This window comes from Loxodonta africana, chromosome 8 (genome assembly GCF_030014295.1).
Source record: "Loxodonta africana isolate mLoxAfr1 chromosome 8, mLoxAfr1.hap2, whole genome shotgun sequence".
Lineage (NCBI taxonomy): Eukaryota > Metazoa > Chordata > Mammalia > Proboscidea > Elephantidae > Loxodonta > Loxodonta africana.
This window is the reverse complement of record NC_087349.1, coordinates 19,975,582-19,999,859: the sequence shown is the minus strand read 5'-3', so window position 1 is coordinate 19,999,859 and position 24,278 is coordinate 19,975,582. Positions and strand designations below refer to the sequence as shown.

General features: G+C 39.4%; 1 protein-coding gene across 7 annotated transcripts in view; it reads right to left on the bottom strand.

Annotated features, from left to right (window-relative positions):
- Nucleotides 1-24,278, bottom strand: part of UBE2H (ubiquitin conjugating enzyme E2 H) — a 111,584-nt gene that overhangs the window by 42,390 nt on the left and 44,916 nt on the right. For 3 of the 7 annotated variants that reach the window (XM_064289737.1, XM_023544622.2, XM_023544623.2), the window contains exon 1: nt 5,464-5,559. Coding sequence is in view for 3 of the 7 variants with exons in the window: in XM_010587408.3 (XP_010585710.2) it covers nt 9,159-9,233; nt 9,837-9,913 (152 nt within the window). In the remaining 4 variants the exon portion in view is untranslated. Of the gene's footprint in view, nt 1-5,463; nt 5,560-7,393; nt 7,525-9,158; nt 9,234-9,836; nt 9,914-24,278 lie in introns of those variants that run through there. The other 4 variants (XM_010587408.3, XM_010587407.3, XM_023544617.2 and 1 more) reach the window with 3 other exon arrangements.

Genomic DNA, 24,278 nt, shown 5'->3' with positions numbered 1-24,278 from the left:
AGGACATACCTTGAACCTTGTGAACACTAGAGACAGCTCCACCTCCCAAAACCACCAATTCAGACATCCCCTCTCCAACCACAGTCTACTATCCTTCCGCCTTGCTTCCCAAAGTATATCCCACCCATGAACAATTCTTTCATCTGTCAGCTCTAATCCACCGACTTTCCCACTGACCCGTCTTCTTACTTAATTCTGGATTTAAGAGTCAGCACCATCATCAATCTCTGGCAATCCTCTGCAAATTCCTTGCTCTCTCCCCCTCTAAAATGGCTGTTCAGCACAACTCTGGAGGAACCCAATCAGTCACATTCTCTATACTCGGACTTGAGGATGCCACTAAGTAGGCATTCATTCATGCATTCACTCAACAAATATTCACGTATGTCTTCTATGGAATAGGCAATGCATCAGGCCCTGAATACTGGGGGTGTAGGGGAAGGGGGCAGAGGTTGTTAGCAAAACAGACCTGGGACTTCCTTCATGGGGAAACCCTGGTGGCGTAGTGGTTAAGTGCTACGGCTGCTAACCAAAGGGTCGGCAGTTCGAATCCACCAGGCGCTCCTTGGAAACTCTATGGGGCAGTTCTACTCTGTCCTATAGGGTTGCTACGAGTCAGAATCGACTCGACAGCACTGGGCTTGGTTTTTTTGGATGACTTATTAAAATTGTGCTCACTAACCTTTTGTGGGCTCATCACCACCTATAGCCTTCCTCTCTCATTTCTCTAGTAGCTTGCTCCTCCAGCCTCCAATGGCTTTTACATTTTACCATTATTTTGCATACCTCCCACTCCTTTCCCTCACTTTGCTTCCCCATCCCTCTTTCCCAGTTCTCACTTGCAGTTAACAGCTTTGCCCATTTTCTTTGAGAAAATGGGAGCCAATCAGCCAGATTCCTTGTTTTCCATGACCAATTCTAAAATCTTTCCTGCATACACACTAGATTCTCCTGCCTTCACCAGCTCGCTCAAATGGTTGTGCTCCTCTTCAGCACTAGTTTTTTTTTCTCCCTGCCTTCCTTCTCAAAGGCTGTGCTCCTTCAGGCATCCTCCTGACCTCCAATATCATCAAGCTTTCCCTCTTTTCTAGACTACTCCCTACAATAAGCATATAAACATCCTTTAGAATCTCCCGTTCAAAAAATGAAAAAACCTTCCAGCCTTTTATCTTCCTTTAGGTACCATTTCTGTTTGTACGCTTTCCTTAACACAGGCAATTTTTTCAGAGCAATGGAGGTTTCTCAACCTCAGCACCCTGGGCTAACAAAAGCAACAGCTTTAGAACTAGCTTCTTTTCCTGACCCTCTCTCTTCTGCCACAGCACCAAATGAAAACCAAACCCGCTGCTGTGGAGTCAATTCCGACTCATAGCGACCCTGTAGGACAGAGTTGAACTGCCCCATAGAGTTTCCAAGGAACGCCTGGCGGATTTGAACTGCCAACCTCTTGGTTAACAGCTGTAGCACTTAACCACTACGCCACCAGGGTTTCCTCCCACAGCACAGTGACCACTAAAAAAACAAATGAGATTGTTTCACCATACTGCTGGAAACCTTTCAATTATTTTTTTCCATTACATTTAAAATAAAATCCAACTCTTTAATCTGGCCTACAAAGTGTTCCAGGACCTGGTCCCTGCCCACCACTGGGACCCTCCAGCTCATACCTCTCTCACACCCAGCCTCGCCAGCCCCATTTCTCTTCTTGGAGCAAGTGAAGCTCCTTTCTGCCTAGGAGCCTCTATACTCGCCATTCTTTCTGCCCCCTTGATCACGGGGATCAGGACTGGCTTCTTTTTTTCATTAAAGTGTCAGCTTTCATTTACTTTCTCAGACAGGCCCTTCCTGAACGTCTGATCTAAAGTAGCCAATTCTATCACAGCAGTTCCCTGCATAAAGCTACAGGACATTTACAACTGTTTTATCTTCTCCCCATGAAGACTGTGAGTGCCAAGAGAACAATTTGTTCACTTCTATATCCCTGGCACCTAGAATAACACCTGCACACAGTAGGTATTCAATAAATTTGTGGAATTGATTAGAAGAAATTATGTGGGACATATCCATTGTCTGAGAAAGCAGATTCTGACATAGCTGCCAGACATAATTTTTTAAAAATCTATCCCGAAAATTTTCATTTTCAGAACACCACTGAAATCAAAGCTTCTGACAATGGCTTACACTCTCATAATGTTATACTTTTTTTTTTTTTTTACAAATTTTCTTACTGGAATCTTTTTTCCTCTCTACCAGAATCCAAAAGACAGAGATCCTTACACATTAGAAATTATTGGACTATAGGCAGTCCCCGGGTTATAAATGTCCGATTTACAAATCACTCATACTTAAGAATGACTGCCATAAAGCCTACTATATTAAAAATTTTTGAATTAAATATGATGGTTCGTAATAACGAATGAACGTACTACTGTGATGCTCGTGAAAACACTGCACGGTTTGGAAATGTTTCTTAAGTGTTTTGTATGCGCAGAAAGGTAAGATGTATACTATATATACTAAAGACAAACATTTGATTATCACTAAATCAGACCCGTATATACGTGTTCTGACTTACCTACAAATTCAACTTAAAGACAAGAATGGATCTCATTGGTAACCCAGGAATTAAACTCAAACCCCAAGGTCACCAAAGTAGAGAAGCACAAGGTTAATCGTAATGGAATTTTGCTTCTTCGTCTAAGAATTCATTTCATTTGTAGAAACAGAGTGGTCAGCAGGCCTTTGTTAAATGACTAACTCAGAGCCCTCTCACGAATGACACACTCCTCTCTACTCCAAATCCTGGTCCACCTCTTATTAAACACTGCTGGCTTAAGTGACTCACACTAGTTTCTGAGGGAGTGGTCATAGAATTTTCCCATCTAAGAAAACACAAAATGGTAAGTATTCTAAGTTCTATAGTTTGGTCATTGAAACCCTGGTCGCATAGTGGTTCAGTGCTATGGCTGCTAACCAAAGAGTCCGCAGTTCAAATCCGCCAGGCGCTCCTTGGAAACTCTAACAAGCAGTTCTACTCTGTCCTATAGGGTCGCTATAAGTTGGAATCGACTCGATGGCACTGGGTTTAGTTTGGCCATACCATACCATAAAACTCCATTCCAAAAACCAGTGTAAGGTAATTTCTAGCCATAATGGAATAAAAAATTCATAATGCCAAAAGTCTTCTAGTCTCACAATGAAAAGGGTTAAATAATTTCCTTTAATCACTGATTACAGGAGTGTCTTTAATTAAGAACCTACTACAGATGTGGAGATTTAGAAGAGACTGACAGGTTAGCTAGTATAGTTTTCTTTAGATGAGAATAACCTACACTCATCTTATTCAGATGAGTCTGACTTAATTTTAAAGGCCACTGGTACAGCTCGATATAGTATTTTAACTACCATTATTGGCCATGACTTTATCATTTTGCCTCTGTTCATTCAAATGGGTTTGCTAGCTTTTGCTATATGCTATTGACATCCAACTAAATTGCAGAATGAGCCTGTTTTTTTTTTTTTTTTCCTTCCTGGCAATTCTATCAACATTCGACAAACCATTAAGCAGTTCCTCTGGAATCTTGTTCTCAATCACCCATTCCTCCTGCACAGTTAGCTTTGGTACCATCAAAACGCAATCCAGACATCGTGCATATAACCTGGTCCTGGCAGAAGGCCCTCCTCGTTGATGATATGAAGAGAGAGGAGACCAAGAATACAGGGAGAGTGTGCAGTGGTTTTGTGGCCAAAATATAGGATCCCCACCCTACTTACAGATAGGTGGCATTTCAAAAGTTAGTTTTTAGACATGTTAGCTGGATCTTTCAACACAGTATTTCATAAAAACAATGTATAAATCGTGACATGATTTCTAGGCTGGTCTTATGGTTATTTACAAAAGATTCTAAAATATTCCATTCTTCCATCTGGAGTGAATATAGTTTTATTAATATACTAGTCAGTAATCATTTAAAAATAAGATAAAATGAATTCTTAATCAATTTCATCTTAAATGTCAATTTTTTTTTTGAATGCCAGACTTTAAGTAAAGTAGGTATGATCTGATCTGATGGAAACTGCAATACATCCTGAATGGGGATTATAAGGTACTTTCAAGACCTTTACAAGCTGAAAGTCCAGAATCTAATATCTTATGTCTTCATTTTATGATTTCAAGATTCATGAGTTTCCTTTTCCTTGTAGAAGTTTATCACAAGTATTGCTATTATTATTACTACCTGTGAACAGGTGCCTTCTTTTGGTTCACGTGAAGAGAAAAATGGAGCAAAATGGGAGAGGGGAGCAAAAGTGGAAGAGTTGGACAGAAAACAGAAATAGGTGAGAACTTCCCAAGAGAAGGAAAAAGGCTGTAAAAGAAATGTGAAGGGTGATGGTATAATTTGGGATCAGGTAAGGGTGATAACTGAACAACGTGACGAACATAATTAATGTCAGTGAACTGTACATGTGAACATTGTTGAAATGGCAATGTTTTTTGTTACATATATATTTAACAGAATTAAAAAAAAAACAGTTGGCGTAAAGGGATAATAATAGTATGAAGATGGAGTAAACTGTAAGCAAAAAGACGAAAGGAAGAAAACAGTACACACACACACACACACACAACCTTAAAGGAAAAAAGAAATGAAGTTGGTGGGAACTGTGTGGGTCAGGCAGGCCCTTAAGCAGGCTACCAGGTGAGAATTCTGGCCAAGGATAGTGTGGTGGCTTTCTAGAACAAAAGGTGGGGAAAGAGTGGAACCAGACAATGACATACACTGCTTTCAAAAGACAGGCATTTGCCATATCTTTAACGGTATTTACCTTTATAATAAAAGTGAATTATTTTAGGATATTTGAAAACTACATAAAAGTATGTTTTTAATCCCCTTTAGCCTAACACTCATAGGGTAATTATAGACAGTATTTGGGGTTCATACTTGGAATGTGTGTGGAAAAAAATAATGGTTACATTATATGTAAATATTTTCCTGTGTATTTTTTTAAAGATAGTGTTAAAACATGATTAATGACTGTAAAATATTTTGCCCGTTAAAACGTACTATAACGTTAACTGCTTTACTATTAATTTGGTAATTTGGGTTGTTGCCAGCTTTTAAACGTTATAAGTAACTAATGCATATATTCTGATACGTTAATCTTGGTGTACATCTTTGAGTATTTCCTTGGGATAATTTTTAATTTTTTTAAGGAGAATTAATCAAAGACAATAAAACCTTTGCCAACCAATATATACTGCTAGATCGTCTACACCATAATTATCTTTGTCAACTGAGTTTAACCCGCCACTCTGATAGCCACATGTTATCTCATTGTTTTAATCTGCATTTTTCAGATTAGACATGAAGTCATTTGATATATGTTTATTGGTTACGCTTTATTTTTATAAAAAATTGTTCTACATTACTTTCTTTTTATATGAGATCAGAGATCACTCACCTTTATTTCACCCCCAGAGCAACTGCAAGTCTGGGTTCCTCTGCCTGGTGAAAGCTTTCTCTTACTAGATCAGGGTCATGGCTGAGACCTATGAGCCTGGAGAAGTAAGGAATATGGCAATCTCCACAGCGACTTCTTTGCATAAAATAAAATCTTCATGGACTGGGGATTACTTGGGGTTTTGACTATTTCTACAGTCCTCACATGCACCTTCACATCTCTGAAACTTTGTAAAGACTATATTCTCAACACACGAAACACAATCTTGTAAAAGCCTGCCTCCTCCACACTCTTGCTTCCTAGATTAGGGTGTTGACTCATGCCTCACCTCTCCTACAACAATGAAATGCAACTGCTAAAGCAGGTGCAGTGTTTTATTTATGCTCACCCATCTCCTCTCCCAGCTAGCCTCTCTAACAACCCGCACAGAGCGCCACGTACCCTGAGGCATTCATATACTGGTCAGTGTCAAACATGCCACGTTCATTTCATTCCAATATCTCACTATACAGATGAGGAAATGGTGGTTTGGTAAGATGGGCATCATTCTCACAGTCATGGAGAACAAGGCCAGAATCTCTTTCCTACTGTCCGGTCCATGACCAATCACTCTCTCCTGCTGTGGGTAATAACACTCAGCACCACTGCTAAGACCTCGAGAAATATTTCCGAATAAAAAAGATAAGAGTCTAAATCTTCAAATAGATCAGATTTATTTTAAAGTACTCTCTCGGGAAAACTAGACAACTATTTCAATGATGTTACAATTGACTGAAGGAGTTTTAGAATTTCTCTTTGCAAGTGTCCATCGGGCCAGTTTACAAGAAAATCACAGTCCTTAAACTTGAGTCAACTCCATAAGTATACATCGTTTTATACTCCAACTGGTATTACTCGGTTTTTCCATTCATTTTATTACCTAGGCTTAGATGGCCTTTAAAACCAAAAAAAAAAAAAAAAACCCCAGGGCTGTCAAGTCGATTCCGACTCACAGCAAAAACTCGTATCCAGCTTCAAAGCATCTCGTTTGCCATCACTGATAATATTCAAAGAGGATGTAAAATTCTAAAAATGGGCTCAAAATGTTTGAAACAATAATGGCATTTTGTTAGAGTAAGTTCATAACCTCCCAAGGTGACTTCTTCCTTTTCTTTCCAAAGAGGATTCAGGGTAGCTATGTTACTATTTTGAAGAAAACGTTCATTCAGAGATGCAAACTGTCTTTAAAAAGACATTTTTAGTTACATCTTATGCAATCATATAACTACTGAAAACATGACTCTCTAAAACTATATTTAGACAGAATCCCAAAGATGAACGTGCGGGGGGGGGGGTGCGGGGGAGGGATCTGTGTACGTCGAAATACACTGAAGAGCTCAAAGTTTAGCTCAGGAGGAAAAGGATCCCTGCCCAGATACCATACAGCCAGGATTCAAAAAAGAACGACCACTGGGTTTATCTCACCTCCTTCTCCTTATGTGTCATTTTACAACTATCTATACGATTCTAAAAAGAAATCTTGGTCATTCTAAGTGAGCTGCTACATCTCAAAATGTTTAAAGCCCATCCTAACAGTAATTACACTGTTGACTACCTGAAAATGGGTCACCCCACACAGCTGATTAAGACTCTCTTATGCAATCTTCCTCTGGAGGAAACAAGGACAGCATGTACAAATATTTCAACTAGATCTACTTCCCTGAGAGACCAGGGTGCACATCTGTAGGCATTACCAAGTTCCAAAAGCACACAGAAAGGCAAAGGAGTAATTATGACATTAAATTAGCTTTGTCATTTGCCCCAGCCGATTTCATTCTACATCATTCATTTAAGAAAGCACACTGGCTTCCGTAGTGTCATTAGTTAATAATAAGCATGTCTAAAGCTTGGGTATTTTACTTTGAAAGTTACAGCGAAACAACCACGTTACCTGGAAAGACACGCTGAGGCAGATCTGAGCAGTAACTACATTTCCACAGGATATACAATTGCATTTTACAGGTTCACTGTTACCTTCAACAAGCTATGTTGTTTCCTTTCTAAGAATCTGGGGTAACAAAACTAGACACAGCATGCCAATTAGTCTCTAAGTAAAGAGGTATTTTTGAAATATATTTGAATGAACTGGCATCATTTGGTAATTCTGTCTGTTAAGGCTTTACATACCACTCTCAACTACGTAAAAGCTTAAAATGCCTATATAGAAAGAAACACCATAAAGTTCACAGATAAACTGAGCAGGGGGAACCCAGTGTGACAGAAAAGCCCTCCCCAGCTGGATGAAACCTGCATCCCACCACCCTGGACTACAGCCAAGGCCAGGGCTGCTGCCTCAGACTATGCCGGTATTAACTCAGTACCTCACACTTCCCTTCCTATTTCACCCCCTGACAATCTTCATATGAGCACTAAGGGTTCCCCTACCTAAGAAGGAATTAGAGGCGCTCTGTAATTACTTTTAAGGCATAAGACTCTATAGTGTCCAAATGGCTACAGGTCCAGGGAGAGGCTGCTACATTTGACTGGGACTTAGTCTGCAACCATCCTAACCTTTCTGCTTTATTTACCCTAGACAGAAATGCTTTTATGGTTGGCAGTTGCCATCAAGTTGATTCTGACTCATGGCAACCCCATGTGTGCATGAGTAGAACTGCTCCATAGGGTTTTCAAGGCTATGACCTTTAGGAAGCAGGTTGGTGGGCCTGTCTTCTGAGGCGCCTCTGGGTAGGTTAGGTGCCTGGAATCAAAGCACAAGCTCAGAATGTCTTTGCTACATCTCTTTAAAACACTTTTTTTGGGGGAGGGGATGGTCTAAACTCCAAAAAAATCTATCTTTAATTCTAAAGGCAGCCCACAGCAGCAAGATGTCTGAATGTGACACTAAGTCTGACTTTGCTCAATATATTCCAATTTTTATTTTCTTGGTCTTACTCTAAATTCATCAGTATTTTATATTATAAAATTATCTACAGAATGAAGTAGAAATGGCTGGTTTAAGTTACATGAATTACCACCATTCTACAATCCCAAAATACTTAAAGGTGCCAACCTTCAATCAGACATACCTCTATAGCAAATGTCACTAAGAGACCTAAGCTGTCATTAAGTACTTTCACGGGAATGCCAGGCTAATAACAGCACCAATTAAAGCCAAAAAAAAAAAATTTTTTTTTTTAAGGAATGAGAAATTAAGGAAAAGGTACAACCCAACTGAGTTTTCTACTCTACTTTATTCTACTGTTTAGAAAGCTAAAAAGATTGGGGGTAGGGGAATAGAAAATGGTCGTCTAAGTATTGGAATGAACAAAAGCAAAGTAGGATCTAGGGAGAATTTGTCAATGACAGAATACATAACATTAATTCTGACAATCTGGCATTTGAAATGAGATTTAAGATATGTTTATAATTTCATTGCTAATATAGCCTAAACCGTCAGTGGGTCTTAAAGCTCTTTTTTTAATCTGACCCTGCAATAGAGAAGAATCTAGAGTCATTACAATCATGCGAAGATTTAAATATCACTGCAGAAGTCCCCCAAAAGTCACTAATTAACCAAACCCAAAGAAAGGAAGCATTTAGTTAAGTAACCATTTCTGGAATTTATTACCTCCCACAAAACGTAGGATTGTTTTACTTTTTTCTTTTTCCCTTTGATTAAAAAAATATCTAGGAGGAGAAACTGGACAGTTGCATACCTATAGATGGAGATTTGAAAGGGTATTTATCAGGAAGATCCACTCTAACTTTCCATACTCCGCCTTCATATGGTGCTGAAATGAAAGTAACAATGTTGAGTATTAGAACCGGGTCTCCAAATGAGAAAATAACCCTGAGTGTGAATTAAACCTCAAATGCTAATCTCCTCTGAGAACCCTACAAATGAATTCCTTCCAGGGCCAGGGACATATTACAACCAGCAGGAACCTTGTATTCAGATCTAGATTTTTAAAAGATGCAGAGTTAGAGAATAAGCAGATTCATTCTCTTCCCCAAATTTACTTGAGTCTTTGAAGTATCAAACACTATTCAATTATTTAGTAATAGTCATGTCCTTTCTCTCCCATCTCAACTAACCCCATATCCCCCAGACACATAAAAAACAAAGATAAAAACAAGCACCACCAAAAACAAACAAAAAAACCACTTCATCCGAATAAAACACAGAATTCACAATTCTAATACCATCGCATAGCAATCAAAGAGAAAAGCATGTCACTACAGCAAAATTTCCTCACTGGGTCTAAAGTTCGATTAAATGTACTTTTCAAAAGCTACACACACCACCACACCGTGTCTTTCATAGTCTCATCGTCTACGAACGAGATAGAGTAAAAGATTGTGAGAGAAGAACACAAACCAGCACAGGTACTTACTTCCTTGTGGTCCATAAAACTTCACTACAAATTCATTCAGTCCTCCCAGGATCGTAACCTCATGCTTACTCTCAATGCTAAGGTGGAAGGTAAAGGAAATTACACAGACATTATATTACCTGCAAGTTAACACTGAGGACATCCCCAAATATGTCATTTAAAGCATTACCAAAATTTGATATGAAACTGGTAAAACTAAAACAAACAAACAAACAAAAAAAAAAAACCAAACCCATCAAGTCGATTCTGACTCATAGTGACCCTACAGGACAGACCAGAACTGCCCCGTAGGGCTTCCAAGTACCAACTGGTGGATTTGAACAGCTGACCTTCTGGTTGGCAGCTGAGTTCTTAACCACTGCACCACCTCGGCTCTGGTAAATTATTATACATAATAATTCGGATGATTTAGGAGGCAATGCAAAATGAGCTGCACTGGGCAAAGCTCCTCCAAAAGACCCCTTTTATCTGTTAAAAAGCAAAGTTGTCACTTTGAGGACTAAGGTGCAGCTGACCAGAGCCCAAAGTATTTTCAGTCACCTCATATGCATGTAAAAGCTGGACAATGAATAAAGAAGACTGAAGAACTCATACCTTTGAATTACAGTATTGGTAAAGAATACTGAATATACCATGAACTGCCAGAACAACAAACAAATCTGTCTTGGAAGAAGTATAGCCAGAATGCTCCTCTTAGAAAGATGGCCAAGACTTCGTCTCACAGACTTGGGATACGTTACTAAGGGGGACCAGTCCCTGGAGAAGGACACCATGCTTGGTAGAGTAGTAGGTCAGCAAAAAAGTGGAAGATGCTCAACAAGACGAAATGACACAGTGGATGCAACGACAGACTCAAACACAGCAATGACTGTGAGGATGGCGCGGGACCAGGCAGCATTTTGTTCTGTTGTACACAGGGTCGCTAGGAGTGGGAGCTGACTCGCTGGCAACTAACAACAACAACAGAAAGCAATTCGTACTCTTGTGAAAAGTAGGTGCATGAGCTTTGGAGGCAGAGACTGGTGTCTGAATTGCAGGGCTGCCACTTTCTAGGTTAGTGAGCCTAGACAATCATTAAATCTTGAGCTTTTGCACTCTCTTTGCAAATTGAAAAAACAGCACTTTTTAAAGTCTTTCTGTGAGGATTATGTGGGTTAAATATGCAAAAGGCATAAGGCTGCATTTTGTATACATGTAAAGCAAAACAGGCAATTAATTTTAGCTTTTCTTCCCTCTATGCCCATACTCCTCTCCAACCCACAACTCAGCAGTCCCTTTAGTCAAATTCAAAATACATAGCAAAACATGGATTCTCCTAAACTCGAAATGCTACCAAAATTATGGATCTACTAAGGAAAGTCTTCCACCATTTCCTCCTTGGTTTATAGAATAATGGAAATAGTTAATGATATAGGCAATTACTGCCAAATTCAAGAGACCAGCAAAAATAAAAATAAAAAAAATGTAGTCGGTGGTATTTACACTTCCCTCTACTCATTCCCTCCCACCCAAAACTCCGTACCCCTCTAGGCTCACTTCTAGGTCCTGGTGTGCTCTGGGGCTCTTCCTCAAAAACTGACCTACACCTGGGACTCTTGCCCCTTTAAGGAACAAAGAGTCAATTATAGAAACCAAACTAATCCATATTTAGCGGAAGAGAAGGCTATTGGTCTAATATCTGTTCTATGTCTCTGCTTTGTGGTCTAACCCACTAACGCCTCTACTGGTAAGAATTTTAGGTGGGGGGGCTTTGAAGAGCTCTCAAATCCTACTGCATCTTTGGCGGAGGGGGGTGCGGGTGGTGGAGACCAATCTCGTTTTTCTCAGTAAGCAGTGAAAATCACATTTTAATTACACTATTGTAGAAGAGAGAAAATACATTGAAGAAATTTAAAAATGATCTCTTAAAAAAAAAAAAAAGCTATCTTTTACGGCCTGGGGTTAAGTATTGGGCGTATTGGGCCTCCCAATCCGGATTGCTATGAGTCGGAATCAACTTGACGGCAGTGGGTGGGTAATCCTCTGTCCTACAGGCCACAGGACGGACTGCAAGAGGCCAGGTGTATTCAGGGCAGAGTCCATGGCTCATAAGCTTTAAAGAGTATCCACAAGACATACTCAAGTAAGATAACTTGGTCTAGGCTAACTCGATCTCATTCTTTTCTAAATGAAAACTCACTATGTTAATACCGAGCAAATTAAAATGATTCAGACAGTCTCCACATAGGAGAATCGGCTTCATTTCTCTCTCGGTCAGCGAGCGGCCACACGCATGTGTGCTCTGGTTGCTAAGTTCTTCCCGACCAACTACCAAAGGCCACTCTCTTCTACCCTACAGAATATCCCAACGTTAATGCTGCTGCAGTAAGCAATAGTGCAGCATGTTTAAATTGTTTTAAAATTTAAAAAAGAAGCATCCTTGTTGTAATGAGCAAAGTCAAAGTCAAAGCCAGTTACAATAAACTAAAATACAAACAGGAAAGTCCTCCAAGAAAACGAGACTTTTATTTTTTTTTAATACTCTAAACCAAAAAACCAAACCTGCTGCCACCGAGTCAATTCTGACTCATAACAAACTATAGTACAGAGTAGAACTGGCCCATAGGGTTTCCAGGGAGCAGGCGGTGGGTTCAAACTGCTGACCTTTCAGTTAGAGCTGAGCTCTTAACCACTAAGCCAGCAGGGTTCCATTTAATACTCTGCAGGGTAGAGAAGGCTTTCCTAACAATGACACCAAGCCTAGAAGCCTTAAAGGAAAAGATTAGCACACACACACATTTAAAAGACATTTATACTGTAAAAGAAGACAAAGGAGAAACTAAGAAGAAAATAATGTTAACACAACAAAAACTATCCATCTTTCTACACAGAGTTATTATCAAGCAGGAACAACAACAAGAAAATAGAAACACCCCAACCAAGAAAAGGCCAATTCTAGAAAAGAAAACCGAAATGGGCAAAAGTATATCTTAATTCATTAAAGAAGTTTAAAAATAAGATATATTTTTCACTATAAATTGATAAAAATGAAAAAGCTGGATAAAACCTAGTGTTCAGGGGTGTATAAATGAGTCCATCTGAGAAGAAATCTAGCACTATATTTCAAAACTTAAAATAAATTTACTCTTCTATTCAAATTTCACTTCTATGAAGGTATTTTTTAAAAATAACCATACATTGCCAGCGGTAGCGTGGTAAGGTTTCAACCACTTTGGAAAACTGCTGGCAGGATCTACCAACAATGCAACGTGCGTACCCTGTGCCCACTGGTGCTACCCTAGGTGTGTTGTTATTGGTAGGTACCATCAGGTCCATTTTCAACTCATACTGACCCAAAATGACAGAGTAGAACTCCCCCATTGGATTTTCTATACTATAATCTTTAAGGAAGCAGGTCGCCAGGTCTTTTCTCCCATGGAGCCACTAGGCGGGTTTGAACGACCAACCTTTCAGTTAGCACCCAAGCACTTAACCACTGTGCTACCAGGGCTCCTTCCAAGGTATATACCCAACAGATAAAAATTTCTATGTTCACCAAACACACGTTCAGGAATGTTCACACCAGTACTACTTGTAATATCCAAAAACGAGAGATGATCTAATGTCCAACAATGGAAAGGAAAAACTGTGGTATGGTCACCCAATGGAATACAGCAATTTAAAAAAGAATAAACGAATACACTTAGATGCATGGTTTTCACAGACGTAGCTGTGAAACAGTGAAAGAAACCAGACACAAAAAAGCACATACGATATGATTCCATTTACATACATTCTAAATATAGTGCTGGAGGTGCTCACTCATCTATGCCAAGAAATCTGGAAGACAACTACCCAACGAACCAACTGGAAGAGATTGATATTTGTACCCATTCCAAAGAAATGTAATCCAACAGACCGTGAAAATTATTGAACAATATCATTAATATCACACACAAGTAAAATTTTGCTGAAGGTAATTTAGAAGTGGTTGCACCAGTACATGGACAGGGAAGTGCCAGAAGATTCAGGCTGGATTCAGAAGAGGATGTGGAGTGAGGGATGTCATTGCTGATGTCAAATAGATCTTGGCTGAAAGCAGAGAATACCAGAAAGATGTTGCTATGGATTCAACTGTGTCCCCTAAAAATGTGTGTCAACTCAGCTAGTGCATGATTCCCAGTATTGTGTGACTGTCCACCATTTTGACATCTGGTATGATTTTCCTATGTGTTGTAAATACTACCTCTATGAAGTTAATGAGGTGGGATTATCAAGCAGTTATGTTAATGAGGCAGGGCTCTATCTGCAAGAAAGGTTGTATTTTAAGTCAATCTCTTTTGAGATATAAAAGAGAAGTGGGCAGAAAGGTGGGGGACCTCATACCACCAAAAAACAAGAACCAGGAGAACACCAAGTCCTTTGGATCCAGGGTCCCTGTGCTGAGGAGCTCCTTGATGGGAGAAGACTGATGACAAGGACCTTTCCCCAGAGCAGACAGAGAAAGCCTTCCCCTGGAGCTGGCACCCTGAACTCAAACTTCTAGCCTCCTAGACTGTGAGAGAATAAATTTCTCTTTGTTAGAACTATCCATTTGTGGTATTTCTGTTATAGCAGCACTAGATGACTAACATAGATCTTTACTAGGTTTTTTGACTACGCAAAAGCATTCAACTCTGTGGATCATAACAAATTATGGATAACATTGCAAAGAATGGGAATTCCAGAACACTTAATTGTGCTCACGAGGAACCTGAATAAAGACCGAGAGGTAACTCTTCGAAGAGAACAAGAGAATACTGCATGGATTAAAGTCAGAAAAGGTACGTGTTATATTCTTTCACCATACTTATTCAATCTGTATGCTGAGCAAATATTCTGAGAAGCTCAACTGTACGAAGAAGAATGCGACATCATTAACAACCTGCAATATGCAGATGCCAAAATCTTGCTTGCTGAATGTGAAGAGGACTTGGAGCACTTACTGATGAAGATCAAAGACTACAGCCTTCAATATGGATTACAACTCAACATAAAGTAATCAAAAAATCCTCACAGCTGGACCAATAAGCAACAACACCTGATAAAAAGATTGAAGATGTTAACGGTTTCATTTTACTTGGATCCATAACTAATGCCCATGGAAGCAGCAATCAGGAAATCAAATGAAATACTGTACTGGGCAAATCTGCTGCAAATGACTTGTTTTATGCGTTAAAAAGCAAAGATATCACTTTGAGGACTGAGGTGTGCCTGATTCAAGCCACAGTGTTTTCAATTATCTCACATGCATGTGAAAGCTGGGCAATGAATAAGGAAGACAGAAGAAGAATGGATGCCTCTGAATTACAGTGATGGTGAAAAGCACTGAATGTGCCGCGGATTGCCAGAAAAGGAAGAGATCTGTCTTGGAAGAAGTACAGCTAGAATGCCCCTTAAAAGCAAGGATGGCAAGACCTCATCTCACATACTTTGGACATGTTAACAGGAGGGACCAGTCCCTGGAAAAGGATGTCATGCTTGATAAAGCAGAAGGTCAGCAAAAAAAAAAAAAAAAAAAGACTCTCAACGAGATGGACTGACACAGCTGTTGCAACAACGGGCTCGAATACAGCAATGACCGTGAAGACAGTGCAGGCCCCGTTGTGTTTCATTTTGGTGTACAGAGGGTCACTATGAGTTAGAACCAACTCAAAGGCACCTAACACCAACACCACCACCATCGAGTAAAGAGTTCGCATAGGCCACTTCACATGCAAAGCTAAAAGCAAAGTGAATAAAACTTCCACCAAGGTTGTGAAAGTAGAAGCTGTGCTAAATTTGTGCTGCCTTAGACTGGTCCAGGGACAAAATCAGATGGGAAAATAGGCTTCATCAAAAGAAAAACGCTGAATTAAAAATAAGTCCTTCCAATACCACTGAATGAATGACTTGCCACAAAAATACAAAATTGCCTGGCTGCTGCTGCCATGTGTATTTATGGTACAGGCCACGAGTATCTTTCTCCTTTCTGCTTCAAAGTCAAGGGCAAGGAAGGCAACGAGAGGCTGGCTAAAATGACAAAAATAATGATTTATTTCTGAGATGTGCTGGCAGACCATGAGACTAGGAGACTGGTAGCAACTAACTAGAAGGCTCCTTCATTACTTTCTGTTTTAAAGCTTAAAAATAGAAAATATTCTTCCAACGTTGTTCTGCTAAAAAAAATTGTTAATTAAGGCCATAAATCACATTTTACTCACTCCCGATCTAAGTTATTCACAAAATAGTGCCAGGAGCCCAAGTCCATGTCACTTTGACAAGGCTAGCCACCCGCCACCTTATTTTCCCTGAATGGCATTATGATTACACAATCTAATATGTAAAGGCTGATGCCAAACCATCAAGAGATAACTGACATTCTTGGCAAAATGTCTCCATCAGGACTGAAGTGACTTTTAAGTAGTTCTGAAAATTTCCATACAATCTGTTGCTGTGGATTCTGAATCACGGCAACCCTGTGGGACAGAACAGATCTGCCCCATAGCGTTTCCAAGGCTGTAATCTTTATGGAAGCAGGCTGCCATATTTTTCTCCCGCAGAACAGCTAGTGAGTTTGAACCGCCAACTTTTTGGTTAGCAGCTGAGTGCTTAATCACCGTGCCACGAGGGCTCCTTTTTCATAAAGACAGGTAAACTAAAGCTAGGGTGTGGTTTCTCCAGGCTTCATGTCCTTCTGTATCTTTCACTCAGGAGCCCTGGTAGCACCAACAGTTAGCCGTTGGCTGCTAACTGAAAGGTCGGCAGTTCAAACCCACCAGCCACTCCATGGAAGAAAAAACCTGGTGACCTGCTCCCAGTGATTACAGCCTTAGAAGCGCCCACGGGGCAGTTCTACTCTGTCATATGAAGTCACTCTGAGTTGGAACGGACTGGGCTGCACTTGACAACACCACCTTTTACCAGCAAAGTAGACTGACACAGTGGCTGCAACAATGGGCTCAAACATAGCAAGACTGCGAGGATGCTGCAGGACTGGGCAGCAGTTTGTTCTCTTGTGCCCAGTAAGGTAGCTGTGAGCCAGAACCATCTGATGGCACCTAACAACAATAACCTTTTACCAAGCAACGCTGGTGGCACAATGGTTAAGCACTTGTCTGCTGACAGGTGAGCAGTTCAAACCCACCAACGGCTCTGTGGGAGAGAGATCTGGTGATCTGCTCCTGTAAAGATTACAGCCTAGCAACCCTGTGGGGCAGTTCTACTCTGTCCCGCAGGGTTGCTATGAATTGGAATCAACTCGATGGCACACACAACAAACTTTTACCCTAGAAAGGCGCTAAAGACTAAGTCTGTGCCAATGTGTCAAGGACCTAGGACTGAAGAATTTATAAAATAAAAATAGGGTGGCCTCCCCCGAGCTGTGTCCATCGAGTGGGCCACTGGGGTGGGAAATGTGCTTCTGTGGAGAACGCAGTAGAAGCAGCCTGTACGTCCGTCCATGTTCAGACGGGTCTGTTTCCATGTCTCCTTAAGATTAATCACACTAGGACAGCTGACACCCAGCAACCACCACTACCTAGTTTTCTTGGTAAAATAAACAAGTGTCTTAATCCATATAAAAATACCACATAAAATATTTTCAAGAGTAATGTTGATAAAGAATCTTCTCTTTTAGAGATATAAATTGAAGTATTTTGTAACTAAAATCTATGACATCTAGGATTTGCTTCACAATAATCCAATTGGGGTTTGGGGGTTGTGGGGTGTAGAAGAAACAGTATTAGCCTGATTTGGTTAACTACAGAACCTGAGTAAAGAGTACGTGGGGGTTCATTATATCGTCCTCTCTACTTTTGTTTATATTTGAATTTTTCCATAATAAAAGTTCTAAAGAACTAATAATGTAGTCTCAAGTGTCAATCAGCATTTAACTAGCATAATGGTTTAAAAGAACTACCATACCCCTCTCAAAAGAGGCCAATATTTTCCTGCCAGGGATATCTGGTATTTAAGAAAACCAAGACTTCATATTGAAAGAGAAAAAGGCTCTTTCAAGACGGGTGACATCCTGGGGGAATCAAATTTAAGTAGCTTCATAAAGATACCCAAGAAAAATCAACCACATTGGAAGAAGCGCATGGATTTGTGCCTTTACAACAAAGAAAGCCTATGGGCAAAATAATAATACAGATGTCCCTGTGCGTACGTTATTAGTAAAGGAAAAATGATTTGGGTCCGATACCAAAGGCGCCTGGTTAAGAAGAAAATCCTAAATTTAAAATAGAGGGAGAAAAGGTGTTAAACCAGTAAAGGTTTGTGTTCTTCATATTAGGAGGTGGGACCTTTTATTATTATTATGACTATCATTTCAACAGTAAGTTTATTAAAGCAACATTCTTTATAGTGACTATTTTGCTTCTTTGGAGTATGACTGCAACAGGGGTCCCAGCCTGAATCTCAGTAGACATGTCTGGGCAACTCATGGAACGACCACATGAAAAACCTACTTGAATGTGGGCTGAGAAGCCTCCTGAGAGAAATGTCCCCATTAGGGAAAATGGAGGTAGGCAGTAAGAAACTTTAGACTTTGCAGGTGAAGGGCAGTTCTCTGAGTCGTGGCTGTCACTTAGATTTAACTGCACGCCCAAACTCCAAAGGAATTATATATGATCTCCACAGAAAGAGAGAAAACCCCAAAAAACACACAGCCATCCAGTCAACTCTGACTCATGGCGGCCCCATATGTTACAGAATATAAACTACTCCATAGGGTTTTCTTGGCTGTAGTCTTTTTTAAAAAAAATTTAGTGTGCTTCAGGTGAAAGTTTACAGCGCAAATTAGTTTCCCACTCAAAAATTTACACACACATTCCTTTGTGACACTGGTTGCAATCCCCATAGTATGTCAGCGCTCTTCCCCTTTTACAGGACGGGGGACCTTTTATTCTAAAGGGAAAACATAAAAATAACAAAAACTACTGAGAAAATAAGCAAAGGGAAAAGAACAAAAGGTAGTAAAGGGGGAAAACGGCTTCTAGCAGCGATGAAGTCCATACATATTTTAAAGATTTAGGGCATATTTTTATTCATTTATCTCAATCTGGGAGGCAATAATACAATGTCAAAAGCAATCTTCAACAAAAGAGAAATATCTCTCTTCTGAGTTTAAGCAGCTTTGTCTCTTGTATTCCTCAAAAATATTTTTAAACTTTTCACATGAACTAATAGGAATGTTTTTAAAGTTGCATTTTGGTGAATACTGTGTTAAAATAACATCTAGTAAACCCACAGGAGATCAAGGAGGCTTTATTTCTAATTTACTAAATGTACTACACGCCCCACACACATACGTACCATAAGGCAAACAAAAACCACTTTTAAATAGCTCTCCTTCAAGAAGCTTAAAGTCTAGGAAGGAAACATAAGATCCATACATCCAGGAGTAAAATATATAATTCTGAGATTAGAGTCGTTTTCTTGTCTGTTTGTAGATTTATGGCTGAGTTAGTTAGCTGGAGTGGCCAAACTTAACCTCTAAGTAAGAGACATATCGTCTACTTAAATATAGTTATTCAAAATAAATGTGCATTGTCCAGAAGCAAATCCAGCAAAAATTCGACAACTTCCTGTCAGGCACTACACATTTAAGACTCATTATCTCAGAGGTAAAAAGTAGCATAGAGATTTTTAACTTTACATAGTCAAAAATTTAGTTAAACATTTAAGAGTCAGGTTAAACAGCAAGCACTTTCATTACCAGCCAGCAGATAAGTCAGGCTAGCCTTAGGGACAAGAGATTTTCTTCCCCTGAAGTGTTATGCTTCATTTAAAACTTCCGTATCGGAAACCAAAGTAAAGATTGGCAAAATCCAAGCAAATATTTTTTTAATGGAAAAACTGTCATTATTATTTAGCTTTGGATATATTACTTTACGACCCAACTTACAAAAAAAATAAAGTAAAAAATTCGAAACAAATATTGAGTCATGAATTAAGAAAAATATTTTTTTCTAATAGGTTTTTAAAAATAGGAAGTGTATCAGAAAGATATACAGGAAGTCCCACCCCACCCCCAACAAAATGTTTAAAAAAAGCAGATTTATAAAGTCAGATACTCAAACTCAGAGATGACTCAGTTGCAGAAAAAGTGACAGAGAGAGAAAGAAAAACGAACGAGGGGAAAATACTGATGCCAGCTGAGACCAAGGAAATACAAAGCAGTTCCAATTCCAGTTAAGCACTTCAAAATATTTAAAGTCAGAAGGCTATCAATAAAACGAAAGTAGCTCATTAATAAATAAACTTCACTACTTTGCAATTTTATGGCAATAATGCACTGTTTACTTGTAACTAAAACTTTACATATGTACATAAATTCACAGTATATTTTAGGCTAATTAAACAGGATATTTATTACTCTGACTAACTCATAAAAGGTTAATCATAAGCTTAGTTTTCACGATGTGGTTTCTTTATCACAGCTTGATTCAAAGGTAAAACTGACAGCATATTAAAAATAAATCTTCTTCCCAAAGAATTATATTCTTAAACTGTGACAATGGCATTCATGGTTATTTAAGAAAGATGTCCAAATGTCTTAGAGGTACTTAGAGGTACTGATGTAAGTAGGGGTCAAATGAAAATGTTTGGAATTTACCTTAAAATATTTCAGCAAGAAGAAAGAACAGAGAAAAATAGATACATGAGAAAAATACTGTTAACTACAGAATTTGAATCAGGCTATTATGGGGATTCATTACACTAATCTCTAATTTTGTGTGTTTGAAAATATTTATAATGAAAATAAATTAAAGCATTTATTTACTTTTATTTACTTTCCAATCTCTATCTTTGTTTTTTTTTAAACAGAAGACAATATATATCTGATTACTCTCTACTTTTATGGAAAGAAGCAGACTCTACTTCACTGTTAAAGAACGACCACCTAGTCAAATACCGAGGTTACAATCTGCAAACTCGGGATACACCTTTGAACTGCAGGAAAGAAAGGAAGACCTACAAGATTCTCAAGCCACTACAGACATATCAACAAGTCCACAATGAAAATCCAAACAAACGACCCAGAAAAAATGTGTTAAAACAATTTTTTGAAACATTTTAGAAGGTAGGAAGCCTGGTACTTAATTAAAACTCCCCACTCTCAGGGAGTTGGAAAATTATTTTCTTAGAGAATGGAAATGTTTCCTTCCCTCAGAAGGGAGACAAAGGTGGGAGGTTCTAGGCCTGAATCCTTAGTATAGAGGGAGACGAGACCCCAGTCCCTGAGTTAGAAGAGGGAAGGCAAGAACTCTGTTGTTCCAGGGGCAGACTCTACCTAATCAAGTAGGCTGGCGAGGAGGAAGAGAAGAAAAACACAGGAATCACAACCTTCAGGATGACAATAGCATCTAATCTTGAGAACTTCCAAGTCACAAGCAACATATAATTTCTCCAAAAATAATATAGAAACATGCAAATATGTGGGTGGCTGTCTACAAAATTCTAATAGAAACATCTATTTTAAAAATGTCCTACCTAGAGGCTGTATGCTTCTTTGCTGAGCCACCCACAGTGCCTTGTGCAAAGCTCACACAAAGGAGGTGCTCGGTGAGTATTACCTAGCTGAATTTAATACGGCTAATATAATATTAAGGCTTTGTAGCAGATCTATGCAGTGTATTTGGTACTCGTGTTTCCAATGTTGTTCTCTTGGGGAATCTTTGAGATCATTACTTCCTTTTTTTGTTTTAAATGCAGTAGACCAGTTATTACTCTAACACCGGGCATACAGGCTGCAATGTCACTCAATGAAGAGAGAATAAAGCTAAATGTTTAATAACCTCCTCCCACCCCCACCGCAGACATTCTAATCACATATGTGAATTATTCACAGCAAGCAGTGATAACTTCACAAGGAAATATTTTCGTTGGCACTCTATAGTGACATACAGTATATTACATTTGCAAATCCGTGAGAATTAATACGAAGTAGTAGTACCCATTGAGCAGATGAAGATTATGACACGGTGAACAACAGCGGACCAGCCGAAAACGATCTTTTACAGAACAGTCAACACGGCTCAAAGTCACGGAGCTAAATACTGAAACTTCCAGGGCCACAATCCAGGTCAAGGGCCTTCCTTCCTAGAGACCAGCTATTCCCCCACCTTAATTTTATGACTCCAGTAATCTCAAGAAGGAGAATTTCTTAAAGCAAGTTCTTTAAAATGCAAATATGTCGTGAGCTGCCATTGAGTTGGCCTGTAGCTCATGGTGACCTCATGCACACTGGAACAAAATGCTGCCTTGTCCTGCACCATCTCCATGATTGGTTGTCAATCAGACCACTGTGTTTCATTGGCTGATTTTTAGAAGTAGATTGCCAGGCCTTTCTTCCTAGTCCATCTTGGTCTGGAAGCTCCTCTGAAACATATTCAGCATCATAGCAACATACAAGCCTCAGCTGTGCATGAAGGGCACTGGCTGGGAACCAAACTCAGGCCTCCTGCATGGAAGGCAACAATTCTACCGCTGAACCACCAACTGAACCACCAATGCCTTCAAGTTAAAATATAACTGCCTGTAACCCCAGAGGAAAGGGGCAAAGATATCACACATGCACACACAAACAACTGAGTCTGCCCCTATAAATAGGTAAGAAATCATTGCTAACTCGAATCACTGTGCCTCCCTCCTCACTCCCAGGTTCTTTTCCAGAACATGAATGAGTAACCCCTGCTGTTTCCTTTACTACTCCATGTTCATTAGGCATAAAAAAAATAAAATTAGGCATAGCAGGAGTCAAATATTGAGTGGCATAATAACACTCACCCTGATTTCATAAAAATTAAGTGGGGGAAAAAGCAATACAGGCTTAGGCCTTTTTAAAGCAATACCCATGCAAAGAAGTAAGTAACAGGTTCAAGATCACTGCCAAGATTTTATGCGGGGGGGGGGGGCAAAACCTCACCTATGCTTACAGTGCCATCCACCATGTAGAGAACTCTGTGTTCCAAAACAAATGAATATGCCTTTATTCAACTGAGCCCAGTTTCTACCACCCATTTAGAAGCCTTATGAAAGGCAGCAGCAATTACCTGTTGGAAGTTTAACAAAGGTCTAGATCAACGGTGTGAAAAAGGGAGGGAGAGATTAATCTAAAGTGATAAGGAAAATAGTCATGGCTTCTTAATTGAAATTCTGCTTCAAAACTATTTAAAAAAGGTAGTTAACAGGCAAATATTCTATTTGATAATATGTTCAAGTAGCTCTTATTAACTGCCTTTTATTTATTATCTTGGTGACCAGTTAGGACCAAAGAACTAGGGTGAAAGCTTTCAACAGAAACTGAAGGGTTGCTTTTTTAAAAAGTCCATAGTGAAAACAACAGAAGAAACAAAACTTTATATCAGAGGAAAAAAAAGGTCGCTTTTAAAGAAAACACCAGGGCTTTGAACTGGTTCTTCCCGGTTTAGTCATGGCCGAAGAAGGAAAACCAGAACAAGCCTGGATTTTTTAAATTTGGGTGAATCAGGACAATAACTGGAACAGGAAAAATTACAGGTCAAAGCCCTGCTAGAAACATAATCTTTCTCTAAGGAAACAAGGGCAGCATACACATTGCATAGCAACCAATCTCTTATTTTGAGTAGAGGTGGCCTGTTCAAAGATGGTGGCTTACTAAGGAACTTTGATTGTGTCACTCTCCATGGTCCAATCTCATGCATCAGGCTCCTGAAAGAGCTCACTACATACACCTCTTCTGAGTCTACCACTGCAGGGCTTCCACCCGAAATTTTTCCCATTCTGGTTACTGTTCTGGATCACCCACATCATAACAATCTGGGTCTCTTCCAGTTTTACTTTGTTGGCCATGACTGAACTAGTTTGAGCTGATCTGAAGCCCTGAGAAACACCCTACTGTAAGAAAATAACCCTAGTATGATTAAATAAGCAGAAAACCCTGGAAAGTACCAAGAGGCAGAGATATGAACATGTGCAATGTGATACAGCAACAAGAGTGACCAGGGCTATTTTAAGCATCATACAAGTAAACAAGTGGCAGCGTCCAGCGAGGATGCTTTCTTGCCGCACTAGAAGACTGCGAGCTCGAGACCCATAGAGATGATTACAACATGGTAAGAAATGGGTGCTCAGGTACAATTAAGACAGTGATACGGAAGTTAGCCTCATGATTTAAAGTAAGCTGAGGTGTGAGACTTAAAAATGCATAAACACTAAGAGAATAATAACGGCCATATTGTTATGAAGTATGGAAAGGGAAAAAAAATCAAGTTTCTCAGGGAGCGCTTCTTGAATAAACAGTGAAAAAAAAATCAAAGTTCTTTAGCAAAACAGGAAAAAAATAAACCTAGATACTCACAACAGCGGGTGTATATATAGTAAGAAAATTTGGCATCGAAAAGGTGACAAAACTATTGCATTTCCATCTCTTGTGTTTTGCATCACGGGGAGAAGCAG